General features: G+C 49.8%; 1 protein-coding gene across 1 annotated transcript in view; it reads right to left on the bottom strand.

Moving 5' to 3' along the window:
* Positions 1 to 4,936: 4,936 nt before the first annotated feature.
* The window catches only part of HOMER2 (homer scaffolding protein 2), a 67,004-nt gene continuing 48,035 nt past the window's right edge, over positions 4,937 to 23,905 (bottom strand). Inside the window, exons 4-9 of the mRNA XM_012656522.1 lie at positions 16,244 to 16,336; positions 12,482 to 12,588; positions 9,394 to 9,550; positions 7,329 to 7,439; positions 6,578 to 6,658; positions 4,937 to 5,435 (exon numbers count right to left, since the gene is read on the bottom strand). Coding sequence (XP_012511976.1) covers positions 5,247 to 5,435; positions 6,578 to 6,658; positions 7,329 to 7,439; positions 9,394 to 9,550; positions 12,482 to 12,588; positions 16,244 to 16,336 — 738 coding nt within the window. The 3' untranslated portion in view covers positions 4,937 to 5,246. The remainder of the gene's footprint in view (positions 5,436 to 6,577; positions 6,659 to 7,328; positions 7,440 to 9,393; positions 9,551 to 12,481; positions 12,589 to 16,243; positions 16,337 to 23,905) is intronic.

Raw genomic sequence — 23,905 nt, forward strand, 5'->3', positions numbered from 1 at the left:
GTGGGCACTCCACAGTCTCAGCCTGGAGTTCCACATGTCACCTCTGCTCACATGTCATTGGCCAGAATTAATGGCTGGACCCTGAAGGCCTACAGGAGCTGGAGAGTGAAGTCTCCCACATGCCCAGGAAGGAAAGGAGCCGCAGATGCGAAGGGGCATTCTTTGGAGCCAGCAAGTCCAATTACAGACAATTATCCTAAGAAAAAAGTCTGAAAAGTTCACAAAAAATGTTAGAAGAATTTCATCATGTCCTTGACTACGACAGTAAAAAACTGGAAACAATCTAAGTAACCCAGGTACAACCTACATAGATGTTAAAAATGATATAATTACAGATTTACTAATATAGAAACACATTCACAATATAGCATTTAAAGGGGAAAAACAAGTTATAAAACAGTATGTATATTTCATGGAAAAAATAACAAATATAGATGCACAGAAAAATGTCTGAAAGATATATACTGACATGTTAACAGTGGTTATGATCAGATGGGGTAATAACAGGTGATTTTTTTCCACTCATTTGAAGTTTCTTTTTAAAAAAAAGGTATATATTATTTATGTACCAAAAAGCATTTAAAAAAAGCGGGGGGAATAACCCAGTACTCTTGGGAGACTCCACTTACCCACCCCATACTTATCCTTCGATGCAAGAAATGTCTTCTTGCCTGTCACATCTAAGACATTGCTACAAACGATGTAAAGTCGAGACCTTCTATTAAAAGTGTAACAACAGGGTATGAACAGAAACACCCCGCACAGCTGCACATCGTCAGTCCTGCCAGTCACCTGCCAAAACGCACACCAGCGGGGACTGTGCCAGGGCCTCTGGGGCCTGGAGGCCACTGCGGGGCTCCGCACCATCAGAGAGCGGAGGGCGCTGCACGATTCCACCCCAAACACAGACCCGCACGCTCTCCCCGTTAAGGGATTCCAGAACACAGAACACCACCACCAGAAATACGAAAATAAGTTCTCCTCTTAGGTCTACATATTTGTTATTAAAAACTCTTCCTCACTGTTGCTCCCACTTGCCCGTGCTACCTCCCGCCCCACACACACACAGAGTCCTAGGTTCACTAGAACATTTCATCCCACCCAGAATTCTTGTCAAAGTCACCTTCTTGCTTGCCCAGTCAACCAGAAAACCCATATTCTTGAGGGAGGTGCATGGAAGAGACATGTAAATCACACATTTCTAGAAAGGATTCCCTCTCCTTGCCGGTACCTCCGCCATCCCCAGAACATACACTATTTCTCTGGGGAAGCCACGTACTCAGAAATCAGGGTCCTTTTAAACCATGCATGTCATTTAAAACTACATACAGACATTGATTTTCAAGCTTCTAGTTTGCAAGTGCTTCAAATCCAGTGGCATTTCAAGGGAATAAGGGAATCATAACGTCTAGAAGGATGAATGGCACAAACAACCCACTCTGGGTTGTTAGAGAGCAGCGCTGGCTCCCTCCCACACGGCGGCTCCACCAACTGCCTGCACTGAGTCACGTCGCAGCTGCCTTCTTTCCGAGGGTGCACCCAGCCACACGTGAGGTCCCACCATAAGGTCCCAGGCACACCCCGTGGTTGGCTCTTATCCACAGTTGTGCTAGTTTCTATAGAAGAGACTTTTCTATAAAGAGCCCTTTCACAATGGGCACGTCACAATGCTCCCGGGCAGCACGTGAACTGTATTATGTTCCACCCTTTGCCTGATGCTTCATGAAAACGGCCCGTACCAGCCAGGGGCCTGCAGTCACCACTATGAGGCTTTCACGGAGCCCATAGGCGGGGACAACCGCGCTCTGCGGACAGTCATCCTGGGTGCTGGTCGGGTTCCACTGAACCCGCTCCAATCACTGGGCGAGCCTTCTCCCTCCCCAGGAAGAGCTCATCTCCAGGAAGGGAGCGGGTAGCGGACAGGCCACCCCCGCCGGGCTCTGTGTCCGTGCAATCTCAGGGCCTTCCGCTTGTTTTGAACAAATTGCTCTGCCTCCGCTAAAGCCATCAGTAAAGAACTCCAGGTGAGTTCGTGTTCCATACACCGGCCTCTCAGAGCACGGTCATTTTAATCAACTCTCTTGGAGAGATCCCTGGAGAACCAGAATCATTCAAAAATGGAACTTACTGTTTACAATGAACATTCCTAAAGGTGATTCTGATTCATGCCTTTGTAAATTGCTCTTTGCTACGGACACTCGTTAAAATGATATAATTGCAACGTGCTTGTATCAGAATACAGAAGAATTTTTTTTCTCTCAGCACCCAAGGGTCACCAAAAGGGGAACAGCGATCTGGCGCAGAAAGACACTGTACAAAGGCCCAGGACATCTGGATGCAGAGCCCACACTACTGGTCACAGTTGGGTTACCCTGGGTACCTCACTTTCTCTGTCTCTACTTTCTGTCTGCAAAACGTAGGTAACAATCTCTGCCCAGTGCGTTCACCCAATTAGGGTCTAAAGTGACTGCCTGCAGCAGAGATGAAACCGAGCGACCGCACGGGTTTGGTATCTCACGTGAACACTGGTTCTCTTTCCCTTCACAGCCTGACCACACTGTCTCCACTCCCCAGGCACTAGGAAGACTTCCTCGCTGCTCCCAACTTTAAAATGCTTCCAGTGGGGTCTTGACTAAAATGAAAAGTTACTTTTGAAGATCCTCATGGGTAAAGAGGTTCCAAGTTTTCACTGGCCCGTTTTATGCCCCAGGTTTCCCAGATGCAGAAAGCCAGTTTTGGAAATGTCAAAAGCCAGGAGACCCCACCTGGAAACTGAAAACGCAGTCCTGGCTACGCCTCCCAGGCAGCATGACGTGGCCGCACGCTCACGAGGGAAGGGCCTGCGTCCTGCCTGCACCCGGAGCGGTACTGAGACTGGGCTGACGTCGGAATGCACGAGGGCGTGTCACACCGGCCCGGGCGAACACCAGGATAAATTCAGCGGGGCATTTTCACCGAATCAAGTCCACCGCCCACAGTGCCAGAGGCTGTCAGAGAGGGCTAGTCTCCGACTGCCTGCCTAGGCTGTTCCTGGGACATTATTATATTACTATCTTTTAAAGAAAGTAAATGAAGAAACACTAAGATCTTCAGAGAAAAGCAGGAGGCGAAGTTCAGTGCTTCATAAAGCGGTGCTCTCACCGCCAAACCCAACTTACCTTTCCCTGTAAAGGAGTCCCTGCGACTCTCAGCTCCAGGGCTGCGAGGAGAGCTGGGTGCAGGGCACGAGTAATCTACCTTCCTCACCTGCTGCCTGCAAGATGCGAGATGCTCACCCAACTCTGCGATGGCTGGCGAGCTGGGACCAGGGGTCTGGACCTCACAGTGGCCCTCGGTGGTGACGGCTCCTCCTACGTCTCCTACGCTTTTGCTTTCAAGGTTTTCTAAAGTTGCTGATGCTGGAATGCTAAGCGGCTTTAGCAATTATCCTATGATGAATACGTCACCTGAGCATGCTCCAGTCACTTGAGATGGCTCTTTCTAGATTAATACATCACCTAACAGAGGTGGAGGTCATCTAAAGACCCAAGCGGAGGGTGTCTGGATCCCAGCACCCCCTGTTCCTGCCCAGTTTGTGGACAGGTGGGCCAGGCTGGCTTGACAAGAAGTCCCTCTATTCCCTTCTGGGCCACAGGGCCAACTCTCGGCCAGGCCAGCTCTCTGGTCTCCTGGCACCGCCAGAAGGGAGCTGCTACCAACTGTCCTGAGAGCCACATGGAGCTCTGGGGAAATGGCAGGTCTAGCAGCGCCCTAGCTCAAATCAGCTAGAGGGCAGACCACGCTTTCCATTTCCTGTCTGCCAAGAGCCCTGTGTATTCGACCAAAGCCCCCACCCTGCCTGCAGGGTCTCCCCTAAAGTGCCCTAGTGCTACAGGTCACCAGCCTTCCCTTCTATCCCCATCCCTAACAGGACCTCGCAGCTCAGAGAGCCGTGACGGTGCGGGGAAGCAGAGCAGCAGGACTTGGACGCTCACCTTAGGGCCTGGGTGACGTCTGTGTAGACCCCACCCTTCCGCAGGCTGCCAAACCCTAGCCATGTCCATGTGAGCAAATATTTCCAGAGGGAGAAGTTCTCTTAGGTGGTTCTCAAAGGGGTAAGGGGGCACCAAAGCCTCCCTGCCCAAGGCATTTAGGAACGTGCAGGGCCGAGGATCCGAACCTCTTGCCGTGCACGGGCACCCCCTCCTAACGGAGGACGCCAGCAGCACCCAAATGCCCGCGGGCCCCACTGAGCAGCTCTGTCAGAGAAGAGGGGTTTATGGTTCCAGTCCCTTCCTTAGCAGGAACTGAGACAGGCAAGAGGCGGAGCTGGGCAGGGTTTCTCTGCTGCGAAGGCCAAGGCTGGCCAGCCACGCTCTCCCCATCATGGGCCTGTGTGATTTCTTCTCAACTGTGCAAACCGTAATAGGACCCCACCAAGCTCTAGGCAGGCCCTATACCAGGGACAGCCAGTGGTCCCGGAATCGCCCGCCACAGGCCTCCTTGCCTGGAGAAGGCGGTTCCAGGGTCACAGACCCCCCCGGGGAGGAGCATCACACAACGGGGGTTTGAATTCTGTTGTGGGGTTTGATTAAAACACTAAATTCTGTTTCTATGCTTGAGTGAACAAATATTTATTAAGCACCTACTTTGTGCCAGGCCCCGTGCCAGGCCCCTCACTGAGTGCTGTTCTCACAGCACGATCATCTGCCCAGAAATTAAAACCAAGAAAAGGGACGTCATCGCAACCGTACGAACCGGCCAGTGCGGCGGGGGCAGGCGGCTACCACGCCAGAAACGCACCGCCAGCAGCCTGTTCCCTTTCTCCGGCTGAGACTCTACCAAAGGGTTGTTTTAAAGCATCTCAGCGTTTACCGAGGGACGCTGTTCCCTCCGGGACTGGTCGCGGAGGGCGTTCGAATACTCTGAACGCCATTGGATAAAAGCAGCCGCGTGGCCCGGTGTGAAGAATATTGGTATCTGGATTAGAAAATACTTCTCAGTTCATACGGTTGCAACAGCCCTTGGGAAAGATAGAAACGTCCCTGCCCTGACTGCATAAAGGGTTAAGGTAGACCTAGTTCTGGATTCCTGAGTCAGAACCTTCCCGGTGTCCACAGCCTCACGAGGCCGAGAAGCGAAAGGAGACGGATGCTCGGGAGGAGCGAGCGCGGCGCGGCCGGCTGGGAAACGCGCAGACCGCGCCCGCACGGACAGAACGACGCGACAGGACGACGTCCGGCGCACGCGCGGGGCTCTGGGCGGCGCTAGTTGTCGGCGCCCAGCTTGGACAGGCCGCGGCGGAAGTCGTGCAGGTCGTCGATCTTCCCGTCCAGCACCTCCAGGAAGCTCTTCAGCTCCACCTTCAGGTGGCGCTGCCGGTACTTACTCTCCTCAATGTCCGTCTTCAGGGAACGCACTTTGTCCTCCAGGTTTTGGTTGTCTCTCTCCGCGGCCTGAGAAGACAGAGGGAGAAGGGTCTGGAAAACAGGGCGGTGGGAGCCGTCGCCGGCCATCGGCAGCCGTGGGCCGGGCTCGGGCGAAGCCCAGCACGCGAGCGGAGACCACGCGACGGAAGCTGTGCTCCTCCTCGCCTGTCCTCCCACGGCCGAGCGTGCGACCCACACCTGGCCGGAGACCCCAAGACCAGCGCGGAATGGAAACACGGGCCCCACCCGGGGGAGCCCTGGCAAAGGGCCCGGCACAGAAGGGCCGGGTCAGACGCCACCTTCGGTTCCATTCTGAGAGGGACAGAACAGAGGGATGGGGGCCTGCCTTCCCGCTGCCACGGAGCAGGGCGGCCTCCTCCGCCCCAGGGCTGGCCGCCAGCCCTCGTGAGGGAGCGCTGGCCACGTAGTGACTCGGGGACAGCCAGCCGGTGCCCCGATGCTGTTACCATGGAGACGTTCTGTGGAGTCGGGCCCCACGAGCCCGCGAGGCAGGTCTAGGTAAATCAGACACGGGCTCCCACAGGCAGGACAACGGTGAGGCCGTAAGTGGGCCCCCGCCTTGCAGTCTTCGTATCGAATGAGGTTGGTTTTGCGGGCATAACGGAGGCTTCTGTGGGCACGTGCACAGGAACCAGTGCCAGCGCTGGGTTCTGTAACTACGTGAAGCGCTCTTTGGGGATGCTGAAGGGCCTGAAGGCAGGAGGCCCTCAGAGGGGCAGGGGGACCTGAAAACCCTCATTTTATGGATCGGAAGTCTGAGGCCAGGGAGGAAGGCCTGCCCAAGGTCAGTGCCCAAGGTCAGTGACTGGGAGCAGCCAAGGTGGCTGCACCCTCCCACCCCCCGCTCCGCACTCCTCTGTGGCTCTGCAGGGACTTCTGTGGGTGGGAAACCGTCGCCTACTATGATTATACACAGGACAACTTCGTACAAGTGGAAAAACCAAAAGACAAACGCCGCCGCGTCTGCCCCCGGGACAGGGGTGGCCCGCAATGCCATCTGGCATGCAGTCACCACCAGCTTTTCGTGAGTGGAGAATTGCTCTTCTTCCCTTTGCAGGCGCGAAAGCGAGCAGGAGCGGAGAAGCGAGTAACACGACAGCTGCCGCCCTGTCTGAGCCAGGACGGACCTGCCGTCACCCTCTGCTCACCTCTAGCTTCTCAGAGACATACTCGCACTCTGACATGAGCTGAGGTATGATTTCACTTTGTTTGCGGAGATCCTTCAACTCCTACAGGAGACAGAAATTTGAGAGAGAACATGACAGCGAGTCAGATAAAACATCCTCTTGAACATCATCGACCCGGCATACCCTAATGGAAGCGGCTTTTGGAACCTGTCCTGTTTGCACAAATGACAGTGGTGACAATGCTAATACTTAAACATCCGGTAATCCCAGGGGGCCGCATGACGTGTGTCATTGCATGATATCTGTAAACTGACATTAAAAAGGCAGATATTCTTATGATTCCCGTTTTTAGATGGGGAAACTGAGGCCTAGAGAGGTTCAGTAATTTGCCCATGGTCTACGACGTGTGTACTCAGCTGTGCTGCCACAGAAGACACACAGCCGCATGGCTGGGGCTCTCACTGCCCTGACTGGACAGCAGGACGCGGCCGCTGACAGGTCACCCACAGAAGTGACCGAGCATCCTGCCAAACACAGCTCCCTCTGGGGCCTGAGCGACTGTGTAACGCGCACAAGGAGGCTGCGGGGGTGACAGTGCCTCTGCCCTGCCGCAGCTGCACCTTGGGGCGGCTTGTGGTGCTCTCTGTGCTGGCATCCAGGCAGCTGCCAGGGCCGGTCACGTGCCCCAGGCCACCTGCTGCGTCCTCGGGTGGAGGTCACCTCCCAAGGCCCAGAGGATGCCAGGGGCCGTGCCCAGAGCAGCGTCACTCACCGTCTCCTTTTCTCGGAGTTCTGCCTCCAGCTCCTCGATCCTCCTCTTCAGCTGGGAGTTCTTCTCCTTCTCTCTGTTGATCTCGCCGCACTGCTCTTCCAGCTCGTCGATCTAACGGACACCGTGCGTTAGAGCAGGGCGCTAGTTTACCGCAGGCGCCAAACAGGGCTCAGCACAGCTACGTTCGTGCTTTCTTTTAAAACAAGCCGTACGCGAACCCACTCATGGATTTTTCTTTGTGGCTAGGGATATACTCCCCGCGGCTTGTCCATGGGGCCCTCGGGTGCACAGGACGCCTCGCTTAACACCGGGGCAGTCGAGTCGGTAGTGACACCTGACTGCACGATGCTCCGGGCTCCTGGTTTTGTCTCACAGCCACGGGAGTAACCTTAGGTTTGCTTTATGGATCTGTCACAGGCTAGAGCCTGATGGCCCCTGAAGTCATCTGCTTCTCCCCAGAATGATTTTTACAGCATTTTAATCATGTCCTGAATTATTCTGTTTCATCTTACGGGTTTAAGCCGGCAGGGTAGACAACTGAGCTACTCTGTGGGACGTGGCTACCAAGTGGGAAGCGATGACATTTCAAACACTGTAAAGCAAGATGACCTTCCCCTACTGATGCACGCAGAAGGGGCCTGGCCTGCGGGCTGCCTCTCAAGGCTGAACGGCAAATCCCCAGACTGCATCTCTCCCTCCTCCCCAAGTCTGAGCCCTCAAAAAGGTCACTCGTGTGGAGTGAGCGTGCCAAGGCCCGACACCCTGACGCTGCCATCGGATGCTGGGCATTTCCTGGGGGCCAAAATGTGTGTGCAGAGTGGACAGTAGGAGTGGACCCCACGCGTAGCACCAGAGCACTGTAGCCTGTGCCAATCCTCAGGGTCTGAGCCCCCTGCCGTCGCTGCTGCTGGAGATCCCACCAACTGCCACCTCCAGCCCTGGAAGCCGAGCTCCCTCCCTCACATCCCGCCAGGGAAGTCAATTCTGCTCCACGGGAGCAGGTTCCCTGTGATGCTCTCGCTCCACTGCCTGCGCTGCCTTTGGTCCTAACGCTCAGACCCAAGCGAGAAACTCAGCTCTCTGCTTGAAAAATGAAAGAAAGGGCCATCAATCCCTCTGGCAGGCAGCTCTGCCAGGCCTGGGACGGGAACGTGCAAAGTCAGCAACTGGCCTGGTGCCCCGACTGTCAGCACTTCCCACATGGAGATGCAAAAGTGACACGAGGCAGTTTTACGTGCCACCAGCACCAAAGCAAGATGGTGTGACAGAGGCCTGCAGTGGCTCTGTCCTAGCTGGGCAGGGCAGGTCCTAAATGGGGCTGAGGGAGAGTGGACACCAATCTAAATGGGTCATGTCCCCCCGAAACCCTCACTGATGGCACGGACCCCCATGCACTCACAGCTGGGGGACTGATCACCATCAAAACGTGATTAGCGCAGGACTTCAAGGCCTCAATGGGGGAGTCTCTGGCCACCCCGAAACCACATTGTCAACTCAGCAGAACTACAAAGAGTGTGAGTGATTAATTACAGTGAAGGTTACAGGTGAATTTTGAAAAAAATCAAAATGCTACGATGTCAAGGTCGGAGAGTAGAGGGCACATGAGTGGTCAGCACGCATCCACCCACCCACCCCCGTCACGCTTCAAGCGCCACGTTCCTTTCCTCACTTCCAAACTGACGTGTTTGGCATGGAAGCAGATGCTCCTCATCACTTCCCAAACCTAGTTTCTCACTTGCCCCCGGATCCCTCTGCTCCAAACAGAAGTGCCATGGGAGGCCCCCACGGCAAGAGGCCAACCTACGACTAGGATCATGGGCGCCCTGTGAGAGGGACAGGGCTGACATTTCCAGTTTGTCTGTCTTCTCCTTAGCAATATGAATTATAAAACCTGGTTCGGGAAAGGTAACATATTATATGTATGGTTACATTCCTACTAAGGAAGGCGGGGAGATGGAGGCCGTTCCACAGGAGGGGCAGCAAGTCTTCCTCTGGCCGTGGGGACGAGGGCAAGTGAGAGGGGAGAGAGAAAGGACCACGCCAGCCAGCCGCCCCCGCGGCCCACCTTGTTGCGGAGCCGGTCATTCTCGTCGCGGCAGATGGAGAACTGCCTCTTCCACTGCTCCACGCTGGCCGCCGACTCCTGCAGCGCCGTGGTCAGCCGGGCGTTGCTCTCCCGCAGGGTCTGCAGCTCGATCTCCCACTTCTTCACGTTGGCCGCGCTGCAGGGCAGGAGGGGGGCTGATGACGCGGCGGGTGCTGTCCATCCTGCGGCGCCTCCACCGGCTCTGCCGCCCCCTCGGCCCACCCCAGGGGGCCCCCTTCTCCCCCAGTGGGCTGGCCGGTGGGCCTGGCTGCACTGACCAAGTGCCAAGAGGGACTGGCCCCTCTCTGCTGTGAGCACGTCACCTTGCCGGCTGCCTCCTTAAAGAATCCCCTTAGAGGAGAACAGAGTTCTTAAAGAATGAAGAGACAGGGCTAAGCATGAAGGCCACAGAGGGTGGCGGAGACCCAACCCCCAGTCCCTGCTGACCTGCTGCCAAGGAAGCCTCTCACGCCGGCTCCTTCTCAAGGACAGAGGTTCTGAGTTGCTGGGTTGGCCCAGGGGGCCCTTTGAGAATCTCCTGAAGGCCTTGGACACCTCGAGGACCCGAGTTTAAACAAACCGCCTAACACGCACCCCAGCTCCAGGGTGGTAACAGCCCCACTGTGACCTGTGCCTCCTCAGAGCCTTTAAAGGAATCCATATTTGAGAGCCCAGGGCTTGAGGACAGAGGGGACGGTGACAGGGAATCCACCCTCTGTGGGCAGAACAGGGCTCTAACCTCGCGGTGTGGCAGGGAGCCCTGGCTGGCCCAGGGGTGTGAGGAGACCAGTGGTCCGAGGGACACCTGCCATCCCCACAAAAGCCTCGTGTTTTATCTTCTATTCTATGTGCTCAGTGAGGGAAAAGTTTAAAACAAACAAACTGGAATCAGGGTCCCCTCAGTCACTGTTCCCTTCAACCCTCCTTTAATTTCCTTGCCTTGGAGCCCCCACATCTGTGGCACCGACTGTGACCTGAGGCGACAGGGCAGAGCTGCGCATGACAGCCCATCAGGAGGTCCATTCCCGGCAGAGGAGAGTCCTCTTTCTAAAGGCTTTAAATTTTTTTTTTAAGTAAACACAACTGTGTCTGAATCATCTGTTATCTTTCATCCCATAGCCTCGAGGACCCAGGAATGCAAGTGGAAAATACTTAGTTTCAGTTTCAACACCGCCAGCAGAAAAAATAGTAAAATGTTATTATCTGATGAATTTTAGAGTTGATGACTGAGCACTGGAGCTAATTTAGGGAAACGGCTTCATGCCCATTCCTGTAACTCACTGTTCATTGAACTCAGCTTTGAAAACATTTATTTTTAGGGGTGAAACGTTTTCATCCAGGCAGCCCATTGTGACTTGAACAACCAAAAATAGCTCTCACAATTGCCTGATGAGTAAGAAAAGAGATTGGTCACAGTTATGTCCTTTGAAGTACCTGAAAAAGACCCACCATCCAAAGGCAGGTGGTCAGATCTAAGGGTGACACATGCTTTCCAAAACCCCCGTGTCGGATCACTGGAATTGAGCTCCAAGCACTGGCCAGGCCAGCTGTGGCGCCAGCTGTGCAACGGGACTGGCTGCCTCTGGGAAGGTTCCTGAAGAGACTGCAAGCGCAGCCTTGAGAGGAAAGCAGGCAGTGAAGGTGACGGAAAGATTCACCAGCCAGGTGACCTTGGGCAAGGAGTCACTTTGTCACTTGGAACTCAGTTTCTAGAACTGTGAGAAATAAAGGTTTGTTGTCTAAGGCACCCAGTTTGTGGGATTTTGTCATAGCAGCCTGAGCTAAGCTTCTAAGATGATCCAGTTCTTAAATGGGCAGCTCTGGGGAGGGCAGCTCCTCAGTGAGAGAGGGACTAGGGAGGGTGGGCAGACCCCCGGCCAGCGAGCGCAAAGCCCCAAGTGCGCGCACGAGCCCGGCCACACCGTGATGCGCAGCCCAGCCTGCGGGAAGTGAACCATGTTCTCAGGATACAAAAACACGGCTCATACTGTCATTAAAAATTAAAATCTTATTGACATCATCGTAGGGATTGTGTTAAATTTATAGGTCAATTTAGGGGAAACATACTTTTTAAGATATCAGGCTTTCACTCACTTCTCAACAAAATATATCTTTTTAATTTTTTTTTTTTTTTTTTGAGACAGAGTCTCACTCTGTTGCACTGGCTAGAGTGCCGTGGCGTCAGCCTAGCTCACAGCAACCTCAAACTCCTGGGCTCAAGCGACCCTCCTGCCTCAGCCTCCCAAGTAGCTGGGACTACAGGCATGCGCCACCATGCCTGGCTAATTTTTTCTATTTTCAGTTGTTTGGCTAATTTCTTTCTATTTATAGTAGAGACGGGGTCTCACTCTTGCTCAGGTTGGTCTCGAACTCCTGAGCTCAAGCAATCCTCCCGCCTCAGCCTCCCGGAGTGCTAGGATTACAGGCGTGAGCCACCACACCCAGCCTCTTTTTAATTTTTTAAGAGACAGGATCTTGCACTGTCACCCAGGCTGGAGTGCAGTGGTGTGATGATAGCTTACTGTAACCTTGAACTCCTGACCTCAAGTGATCCTCCCACCTCGGCCTCCTAAGTAGCTAGGACTATAGGTGTGAACCACCATACCTGGCTGATTCTTTTTTTTTTTTAATTGTTTGGAAATTTTTAGGAAAGCCACTGATTTTTGTGTGATTTCATATTTTTAATAGTTTCTTGGGTTTTTATATGCTTTTCTTAGATGCCCAAGACTCAAACTTATATGTGAATAAATGAGAAATCTAGCCCTTGAAAAACGAAAGAAAGCTTAAGCACAGGGACACATCGCACTCTCACACTCACCTTCTCCCCCCCACACACACACACCTCTCACGCTGACACACTTGCACACAGGAGCTGATACCGACGTGGTCGGCCCGACGGAAGGGCCAGGAAGCCGGTGGTCTTCGCTTTGCCAGGAGACAAGACTGGGTGCTCTGAGCAGGACCCGGTCTTCTCTTCCAATCTCCCGAAACCCTGGCCACCAGGAGAGGCTTCCTGGGAAGTGCCGAGCACGGAGAAGGTGGGATCTGGATTTTAAACAGCCCTTACCTCTGCGTCAACGCAATCTTCAGCTTGTCATTCTCAGACTTGAGGTGCGTGTCGGCTGGACCCGCATGAGAAGCCTTTTCATCATCCGTCCCGTTGACGCTGGATGCCTGAGCGGAAGAGGGGGTTTCACACGCAGATTCTGGTCAAGGCCAATCATCTGCACACATCACTGCTCAGCCTCACGTCGGCAGCAGATCAGGCATCACGAGAAACTGTCGTGAGTGGGGCTGAGCCAGCTCCCCCAACCAGAACACAGCAGAGACTCAGGCTAAGAAAGGCTGACTACGAGGACCAAGCACAAAGGGAAAGGCCTGAGGACCACATGAGCTGCCAGGTCTGTGCGCTCTGCTGACAAAAGAACCCCGGGCTATGCTCAGAGCCTCGTCTCTCAAACTTACAGATAAACCTGCCAAGCTTGGATACCTGGTCTCCTTAAATGCCAGAGGAGGGAAGTCACAAGGGAAGAGAGACTGTCATAAACAACAAGGAACAGGAAATAGTGAATCAGGATAGAGAAATTGCACGTGAAGAGCTGCAACAACAAAGATCTTGGAGCTCTGGAGATTTAGATCAACACATTCATTAACGAAACAAGAACCAGATCCGGATGTTTGCCACTGCCTCACTATTTAGCACCGTTATGAATATTCAGATGTGTTTTCTGTAATAAATCATACCACATGGAGGGGAAATCTCATCTAGTGCTAGGTAAGATCTTAGATCTTATTTAACCTCCAATAAGCACAAGACAAAGGAGGAAACCAGAAGAAAATGATGTATAAGTCTGACTAAATTTATGCATTGCAAAAAAAATGCCGCGAACAGAATTAAAATGCAAACAAAAACTTGGGGGAAAATATATGCAGCACAAATGAGAAGCAAAATGCTAATACCTTTCCTATATTGAAAAACTATTAGTCCTCATCCTCTGGAGCCACAAACTGAATATTTATAGATGAAACGAGAAGATATCTGGAATTTGTTTTAAAATATGGGATTGGGGGAGGGAGAGTAGGGAGGAAAAATTGGTCATAAATTCCTAATTGCTAAAGCTCACCTATAGGCACATGGAGGTTCACTACACAAGTCTGCCCAGCTCTGGAAATGTTCAAAATTTTTCGTGTTAAAGAACAAAGCTCTTGGAAATCAGTATGAAAAAGATGAATACCTTAACTTAAAAAAAAAGAAAGGAAAGGCTAGGCCATTGATATTTACAAAAGAAGAAAAGCATACAGTCAATAAGCATGAAAAATATTTAATCTCACTAGTAAAGAATACAAAATGAAAAAAGCCAATAGGATACATTTTTCATCTGTCAAATCAACAAAGCTTTGCTGATGAGGGTGTGGGAGGAAAAAGCCTATTCACTGCTGGTGGGAGTTAGAATTGTGCGTTTCTCTAGGCTAAGTTTGCATCAGGTATCAAAAGCTTTACAAACGTCCAAATCTTTAACCCAGAACCTCCATTCCAAGAATTTATCCTGCAGATATCATCATCGTATGCACAAAGATGTGCAAGAACCTTCAACGGTGTTATTTATATTAATGAACAATTAGAAACACAGATGTCCCAAATTATATAAGGTTGATGAAATAAGTTTTGATACACACACACACTGGAATACTGTTTAGCCATTTAAAACAGTTTTGAAAAGGAATGACATAAAAAGTTTTAAAAAGGGTAATATAAAAATATACTAGAGAACTGTATTAGATACACACAAAAATACCAACAAAATATATCTTCGAGTGGTGAGAGTGCAGGTGATTTTTATTCCTTTCTTTATAGCATGGTATATTTTTTATTTTTATAGTAAACATGTACTGCTTTTATAGTCACAAAACCCTCGCATTAAATGTTTTTTAAATTAGGTTGTTTAAATCTTCAACTATTTGGAAACCTTGGTCAGAGTGTTCACACTTTGAGAGATTCAGGAAACCGAGCAGTTGTCTGGTTTCTAATGAAAAAGAAATGTATAATAATATCTGTATCTGGGGAAATATCAGGGAAGGTAAACAAAAACTAAAGTTTAGAGGCAAAAAAATTTCTACATAATTAATACATATATATAGAATAACATCTTATTAAGTATACTTGATTTTTTTAAGGTTTAAAATACTTTCGAGGGGACAAATATTAAAATGAAACCTTATTTACAGAAATTCAGATACTGACATTTAAAGGTATCACTGTAATAAGTGGTATTCAGAAAAAGACAGGCTATTAGAGAGTTTCTAGACCATGGATCATTTCAGATGCCCAATGATACGGACTCTCAGAGATTACTCAAGTTAATTAGTATACAAAATTAACAGTATCAGTCTCAGATTTTATTAAAGATGATTCAGAAAGACTCAGGGAAGCTCCCATCTACCTGAAGCCCAATATACATTCGCTTCCATGAATCCATGTGGAGCATCTGTCATCCGATGAGCCCAGGACAAGGTGTTGGGATATAACAAGGCAGACATAGGCTCTGCCTTCGTGAAGCATCGCGAGCCACCAAATCTCCTGTCCACAGCGGCTGACGAGCCAGGGCCCCTCTCAGCACCCAGTCTCTGAGCACTGATGTACTCCTCCCTGGGGTTCAGCGATGCTGGAAGTTCTCCTCCCTGCCCTGCCTTCTTTGGGGCTCCCCTCCCACATCTGGGCTCATCTCCCAGGGCTCGAGCCTTGCCCTCCTCTCCCCACCGCTTCTTCGTGCATCCAAGTCTCCAGCTACTGCTTCCATGAGGCTGATGGTCGAGTCTAGAGCGTGGATCTTGACTGCTCAGGATGCCCAGGCCTCCTGGTTCTCTTCCTGGGTGCCGTCCCCATTTGGCCCCTGGCCCAGCCACTCTCCACCCCACAGCTTCCTCGACGACCTTCCTGCCCCGTCACTCCCGACTGCCTTACCACCCGCACGCACCCTCACGTCCGTTCGAGATCAACAGTCAAAAACCACTCCCAATGTCTACCAACCATCCAATTATAAACCATTAAACCGACAGCTAATAAACAGCAAAGCACCCACTGCTCAAGAACGCTAGGTCCTTCACGGGATCTGCAAGCGCATCTCCACGCTTCCCCTGCCTCAGTCTTATTCCTGAGCCAGAATCACTCCCGAAGTCTCCCTTTCCTTGTCTCTCTACACATAACCTTGTCACTAGGTCAAGCCTTCCCTTATCATCGCATACACGAATCTAGACATCAGGAACACAGGTAATTTTATTTCAGGTTAAAATAGGTCCTTTTCAGTCAATCATCACACTTTCAAGCAAACAGACCACTCAATTCTTAGCAAAGCCAGATCTTCTCTGGCTAAAATAGAGCTGTTGGAATATCATCCCCTACCTGACTTTTGTTAAAACTGGAAGGACACAAGGGCTCTCTGGTTCAAGTTTTCCCTCTCATGGGCACAAACCTGCATCTGCAAACAGCATCCTATGTATAGGCCTCACCTCCCACCAGAGCAGGGAAACGCGATGCCTTGCCCCTGGCGTTTATACAGAGCCGCCACAGAACGTCTCTCAGGGGGCCACAGACATGTATTAACTCGAATCTCACCAACTGTCTTCTGCCAAAAATACAGTACCACATCCTGAAAAATTCAACAGTCTCATAAAAACACGTCTTGTCCATTTCACTGTGATTGGGCTCATAGTTGAACATTTGAAATTGCCCTGCTGCCAAAGTTCCCTTTTTCTCGCCCAAAGTGACAAGGAACAAAGGAGCCTCAGGTGATGATCCCACTTGGACGTATTTTGTGGACACATTTCTTACTTGGGAATGATTACTCGAGGTCTCAATTTTCTCCTGGGACTTTTCTCTGGCTAGTTTGGCAGCTTCTTTCACCTCCTGGAACTTCTCTGCAAACTGAACAAGGAGAATTAAGGTTTTTATTAACTTTATTCATGGTTGACATTCAGAACCCACCTTCATTATTCTGCATCCATTTAAACCAATAAAATTTGCACAAATCCAGAAGAATTTTATTTGAGATTAAAAAGAAATCAACATTAAGAATGCTTTTTCCAGTAAACACTATTAGCCAAGGGTCAGACCTGAACCAATTTTTAAGCTACTAAAGCTAGTTCGATGACGAAGTATTAAAACAAACCCCAAAGCCTCCGACAAATGGTAACTAACACAAAAGCAACAAATGAAATTTAGCCATACCACAGAAAGAATCCATAAAAAACTTCAAAATCTACGCTGAAAAGATCCAAAAACTGCTATAAGTCAATGTCATGAAAAATACTCAAAAAGTTGGGGGGGAGAGGAGTTGCTCTAGATTTTAAAAGCTTAAGATATAGAAAAGTAAAATGCAGCATATAGCCAATGATTGGATCCTACTCTGAACAGACCAACTCTAAGAGACTTTTGGGGAGGAAGGGGGGAATTGGGACATGGACTCCTGGATAGTAGATGCTATCCAGGAGTTAGTATTTTGTACGAAGTGTCAATGATGTCGCAGTTATGTTGGAAAATGTCTTTTTTTTAGAGATGAATACTCATGTTTAGGGGTAAGATGTCTTCATGTCTAATTTAAAGTAGTTCAACAAAATAAATGAAGAAACGTGGCAAAATGTTAGTAACTGTGAGATCTCGGTGATGTGTATATGAGTGTTCATTATCCTGCGCCATCTACTTTTTTTTAATGTTTTAACATTTCTGTAATAAACATTCTTAAAAATCCCAGGGCAATCATATCAATCACGAGCTCATAGTCACTGACAAGGTAACTGATTTACATTAGCAAATTTACTGTTTGAACAGAGAACAGCCTGCGATCGATAATGCTGGTATGTATTAAAAACCAAGGGAGCGCTAAATGTGGCTGTAAGACAAAACGAAACAAAAAAGCGAGCGAGTTGCAAGGCTGCTGACAAGTCTGTGGGTTTTGCTGGGAACTCATTTATTTCTGAGCGAGGCTATCCTCTGAAACGGTGGTCAGCTTCGGGAAGCCCTGCCACGTGCCAGACACCGGTGAACCTAGCACGCTGGTCTACGCGGCCTTTCTGTTCGGGCCTGCATGGCTCCTGCCATAGAGCTTCACGTTTAACCTTTCCAAGACTGTCAGAGGAAAATCACATTACCTGTTGCTTAAAATATGTGAGGTCCAGCAGGGATGGACAGAGTCACCCCCCTCCTCTCTGGGGACCCCTTAAGTAAAAACATCGCATTGTGAACTCCCTGATGGCAGAGTCCACACCTTTCCTGTTCGCACCCTTCTCCCACACCTGGCAGAGAGCAGGCACAGTACAAGTAAGTTTGAATGGACTCTGGGTTCCAGGCTTGCACATCCCTGTGCAAGAAAGAAAGAAAAAAATCAAGTCAAAGACTTGGTTCCTGTCCTCAGAGGAACTTTGGGTCTGTAGAAGATTTTATTTACATTCAAACAGGTGAGAATCAAAAATAAAATTTCAGACAAGCTTAAAACGTAATGAGGTAGGACAAGCCCTACCAGATATATTTAAAATAATCATTTAACAAAATGTAGTATTAGCAGATGTACGATGGAACGGAACAGGTGAGAAATGGGTCTTAGCATTACATAAAAATTACCTTATGACAAAGGGGGAATGGAAAATTAATGAGGAAGATTATTCAACATATGATTGAGAAAACTTTAGTAAACGGGGGGAAGAATGAATTTAAATCCTTAACCACAAACCCATAGCATGATAAATTATCGATGAGTTAAAGGGTTAAGATTACAAAAAAAAAAATCAAACCTTAAAAAGTCTGGATGCTCCTAGACTAATTTAAAGAAAAAAAATTTGGATGCAAACGGGATTGAACATGTCTCAAACTTCTGCTCAAGAGGTGGGAGGGTAATTTTCTGAACTTGGAAGAAATAAAAGAGAATCACAAAAGTGACAGACTTGACTGCAGAATGATTTAAAGTTTTTGAACAGAAAATGAAAAAACTAAATCGGCAAGGAAACAACAGCCTGGGGACAATGTCCAGAGCCAGGCTAGCACAACTGGAAAACGGTTATTTTCTTTAGTACAGAAAGAGTTTATATAAACTGAAAATAAAAATATGAAAATCTCAATAGATAAATGGCAAAATTCATGAAGAAAAAATACAACAGCTAAACAATTTACAGAACAGATCGTTCTGCCTTGCTGGAAATGCAGATCAAACTACTGAGGTACCATTGTTTGTCCGCTAAATTAGCGAACACTAAAGGCAATTACAACAGCGGTGCTGGCGAAATGTTCCTGATTATGTATCGGTACAGCCCCACTGAGAAGCAATGTGGAAATACGTATTGTGAGCGGAAAGAAATGTTTGTATCTACTGACCCAGTGATAGCACTTCTGGGAAACTATTCTGTGAAAATAATTGAGAACATGGGGACAAAAAAAAGGCCTTCAACATGAAGATGTTCATTCCAGCATTATCTACAATAAGGAAACTACGGAAGCATCCAGAGCGCCCCGGGAGAAGGACACGCAGAACGCTGCCTCTCTAGCCTCCAACTGTGGGAAGAAAAACACCAGTCTCATGAGCTGTCAAATGAGTGGTCTTTGGTGAGGAATCCCCTCCCTCTAAGTCTTAAGTTTTCTAGAATTTCCCCTTTTATAAAAACATAGCACATATGCTTATAAATTTGGAAAATACAGTTTAGAAAAAGAGACTTTTTTAAGCCTACAGTCCCATCACCCAGAGATTAGCATGAAGCACACAAACTTCTACATTTTTCTATCTGTATGTATGCATCCATTTACACACATGCCTTTTAAAAAAGGAATATTGTATACCTCACTTTATAGCCTCTTTTGAAATTTACAATATGACATTAATACTTGCATGAAATTATATGATCTTCTACATTATCTTTCTTAATTGCTGTGCAACATTACCCTGAAGACATACTGGAGTTTAATTAACCAATTTCCTACTGCTGGACATTAAGATTGTTTCTTTCTCTTTTTTTTTTCTTCTTTTTTTTGTGCTGTTATAAATGATGCCGCAAGGAAAATCCTTGTAGCAATCTTTGTCCTCAGTTACGATTATTTCCTTAGACTGTAAATGAAACCCACGGATCCAAGGATATTCAAACCACAAAGGTTTCTGAACTACATTGCCAAATTCTCATGTCTTTATTTATTAAGGCCATTTTCTGTAGTTTTTAAAGTTGTGATAATAATTTTAATAAAAATCACCATTATTATCCTGACAGAAAATGAAAGACCATTATTGCTTGATTTTATTTGTGGCTTTTGTTTGGCCTTGGCCACTGAGGATCTGCAGCAGACTCTACTGTTTGCTTATTCAAAATCCATTTTTCTTTTTCCTTAATTTAACAGAATCTCAAATTTACCTGGGGCAGGAAATACCCTAGTAGCTGGAGAATGAGAGCTGGTTTAAGCCAATCATGGCAACCCATTTCCCTGCGTTTTTGTTTGTTTTTTTTTTTTGGTGGGGAGTGGCAATGGTGGGGACAGCCAAGGGACTAGAGCTGATAATGGGACCCAACTGCCAGGGCAGTTTCCAAAGAAGGTGCTGTCGTTCCACCCTCCTCCCTCCCCCCTCCTGCCCAGAATGCAGATGTGACGGACAGGGCTGGAGAAGCCATCTCATCATCATGAGGGAAAGGCCAAGAAAAGAAAAGAGAAACAAAATCATACAGAACCCTCAGAACCAATGTCACGGAGCCACTGTACCAACGCCAGCAGCCACCTGCCCCAGGGCTTCTCTTCTGCATGAGAAGAACCCCACTTGTTTAAGCCCTGTGATTAGGTTCTCTGTTACTTGCAGCCAAAAGCACTGTAACTAAAACCTATCAAAAGAATGACTAATAGCCCCCATTTTAAAAACTGGCCCTTAAATCAGGAGACAGAAAAGCAGGGGATAGAACAAAGTTCTTACAACTACAGAGTTAATGAAGTGAACATAAGGGGACAACTTTGAATTACAGATGAAATCACTGAACCAAGTCAAAAGCAAATACCGAGGAAATCTGGATTTTGAGACGAGAAGGTCCGTCATTTTCCCTCCTTTGCGGCAAAGTAATAAAAATTCTCTTTCCTCTCCCTGCCCCTCAAAAAAGCAAATGCCCCGTGTGTATCAGAGTGTAGACAGATCCACCACAGAGCACTGGCCACACCATCCTGGATCATCTCCTGTTAACGGCAGAAAGCATTTCCTCCCTCTGCAACGAGTCAGACGGAACCAGACTTAGAACAGTGACAACTCAGGTCAGATGCCAGAAAGAATCTCAACTTTAACATTTCGTTCTTATATTTGGTTCTCCTCCTGTCCCTTTTCATAAGCTCTCCCTTTTACCAGAACACGCAAGTCCCTTTTCAACACTCCGCAGCAGGCTGAGGTAGGATGTCCTCTCCGGTGGGTGGACAGACAAGTCCCAGTTTAATTCTGGGAATACACAGCTTCTATTATTTTTGGAAAGCTTATCTAAAGAGCAGAAAGCTGCCCTGTGATGCTTTCTGGACTGTGGCCGTGCGACAGTCCTTCTAATGGCAGTAGTTAAGACCAAGGTATCTATTTTCCTTCTGGGAGGTAGAGAAGGATGGGCAAAGGGTTCTTAAATGAAAATGTCCACACTGGGGTTGCCTTCTCTAGGCTAGTTACAGTGTCTGGTTACCAATTCCCCTACAGGGCTGGGGGTGGCGGCTCGGGGAAGGCAGGAACACTCAGCCTCAGCTGTCCCCTCAGCACACTCCTTGGGAGCCCTTTGGGCGAGTTCCTCTGTGCTAATTGCTACTTATCAAGACTGCCAACCTCACTTCAAGATAATTTATCCACGTGTGGTTAACAGTTCCCTTCAAAGAGAAGAGGAAAAGTTGATTTGAAACATTTTGGACAAAGGAGACATCTGAGGGCTTATCTGAGAATCGTGGTGACAGTGGCAGGTCACAGCCACGCAGCGGGGACTCTGGTGCCGGGCGACTCAGGAAGACGGGACAGTCCTCCTTAATGATAGGACATTTTCTGCTGTCTGGGAAAAATCACAAGTGGCCATCCTCGGAAGCAGGCGTAGCTCAAGGTCTCTTCAGCGCTCAGAGGCACAAAGAATTGAATGACGTGTTCTGGTTTTTGTTTGGAGTCCTCCCTTCTTTCGATTTTCTTCACAGAAACTTTCCCCCCTTATCCTTCCTAGCTACTTGGGCTCCTCCGAAGATTGAAGAAATTGTTCCAGGCAGCTGTGGGAGATTCTCTCAAACCATCCCGGGCTTCAGGGAAGAACTCCCAGCCCTGGGCAGGGTCAGGAGCGTGTGGCCAGCAAGGGCCTGGCCGGCCCGTCTCTCCTCGTCTGGACGTGAGGCGGGTGCGGGAAGGGGCCCTCGGCAGGGACGGGGGCTGCAGGGGGGAAAGCCACACCCCACTGCCCGCCTCCGACGGAGGCTCCAGCTAGTCACTCCGTTCCACAAGCCGCCATCGCACCCGCTCCTCTTCCCGTCCCAGGAAGCGGCCTCCCCTCCCGCCGACCGACCGTCGCCACCCGAGTCTTTCCGCCCTCGTCGCTCACCCAGTTCTGCCGATTTAGCGCCTCAATATTTTTTTAAATCTCTCCAACTCTTATTCAACCCTTCATCAGCTCTGCCTGGACTAGAACAATCTAATCTGACTTGCTGCCAGGAAAAAAAATCCACTAAAAATACAAATCTGATCATTTTCCTTCTAGGCTGAAAACCCCTCTGGCCAAGGATCAAGTGCAGAAGCACCGGCCTGGCCTCCGAGGCCTCCGTCTCCAGCAGCCTCGCCCACGCCGCAAAGCCTGGACGCTTCGGCAAGAGCGAGCCGTCTGCAGCTTCCTCACCACCGCACGGAGCCACGTCTCTGCTCGGCTGCTCCTGCTGTCAGGAAATCGATGGCAAAGGGAGATCCTCGCTGTGGGCAAGCCCTGGGACTTCGCCCGGTGCACGGGAGAGGCACGCAGAACCCCGGGGCAACGGCTGAGGGCCTAGCTGCACGGGAAGGGACCAGGAAGAAACAAAATGGCGAAGATGTGGGAAATGGCAACATTAATGGGTCCTCACAGAACCAGGGCCTGAAAACATTCACGTTCCACACGAGTGCCCTTCAGAAGTCCCTACCCTTCAAGCACAAGAAAATCTTCCAAACCAGGCGGCAGGAAAGGCTGCTCTGTGGGTAACCCAGTCATTCGCCTCCTCCAGGCAGCCTGGTCCTTGCTCAAAAGATCTAAGGGCACACTGGCCATCGTGCCAGGGGAAAAGGTGCACCACGGCCTTGAAAACATACTCATGCTCGCCACGGCCGCCCTGACTCAGCCCTGCTGAGGTCCGGCCGCCAACACAGAGGCCCCCGCAGCGCTGCACCTCTGAGGCCCAGCCAGTCCCTGGTGAAAGCTCGTTACGCCGGGCCCCGCTGCCAGGGGAAGCAGAGATCTGTCCTCCCCCAAATGGCCACTGCGGCCCGCTGCGCCTCTCCAGCCCCGCCGTCCGTAGGTTTACCTAACGCTCTCTACGCCACACAGCGCTGCTTCGAACCAAGTGAGGCTGCGCAGAACTCACTTCCCTGCAAACGAACTGGCGCAAGAGCCGAACTGCCACAGGACTCTCAGGTCCTCCTGCGAACCGTATCAGCCCAAAGCGGCAGGTCTTGCGGAACTCCGCTGTGCCCACGGCTGCTGGAACGTCACGTCTTCCAGAGTCATGGTACACAAGTCCGAAGGGAGGGATCGGGGCTGGAGAGGACAGCTCCCATAACTGGATCCAATGACCGACCCTCCTAATGTTTGCTCCCCACCGTGTGTGCCTGGACCCTGGTGATCTGGAGGTTTTAGCGCCCAGGAAAGAATGTTTCTGAGAGAGGGCGGCATGCGAATGGATGCTCAGAGTGCCACCGGGCCATTTTGGGTTTCTCAAGCTTCTAAGGCAACAGAGTCCTCACGGAAGTATCTCAGGATGCAGAGGAGGACAGTCTGTGGGGTGTCCCCACCAGGGAGCTCATTTGTGACTGGGTGTAGGATGACTGGATCTGTGTGCTGCAGCCTCCTTGTAAGTGTGTGCACGTGTTTGTGACTGGGCATTCGCACGCACACGCTGAACGAAGGGTGCAAATCAGCAGGCCCCTCCTCTGAAAACCGTCCTCAATATACACAAGAAATCCGAGCAGCTGAGTCTGCACCAGGCAACTCCGTCAGCTCCCCAAGAACCTGGGATTTTGTGAAGCCCCTGGGAACAGGGACCACGGCTCCGCATCTGCAGTGCCTAGCCCAGTGTCAGGAGCTCAACAGACACGTGCCCGGCCAGGCAGCCGGGTGTTCACGGCAACCGTCTAGACAAAACCAACTCTGAGAGCCAAGCTTCTGGAAGCCAGCCTGGCTCCAGCCCTTCCCAAGGCGTGGATTTCCAAGTCTCCCTTGGATTCCTTGAGATACTCTGACATTCTTCCAATACGTTTGTCATGCAAACTAGCCAGTCTTACTTGAAGCCAAAACATTC

The sequence above is a fragment of the Propithecus coquereli genome, unplaced genomic scaffold (genome assembly GCF_000956105.1).
Source record: "Propithecus coquereli isolate 6110/MARCELLA unplaced genomic scaffold, Pcoq_1.0 Scaffold507, whole genome shotgun sequence".
NCBI classification, from domain to species: Eukaryota; Metazoa; Chordata; class Mammalia; order Primates; family Indriidae; genus Propithecus; species Propithecus coquereli.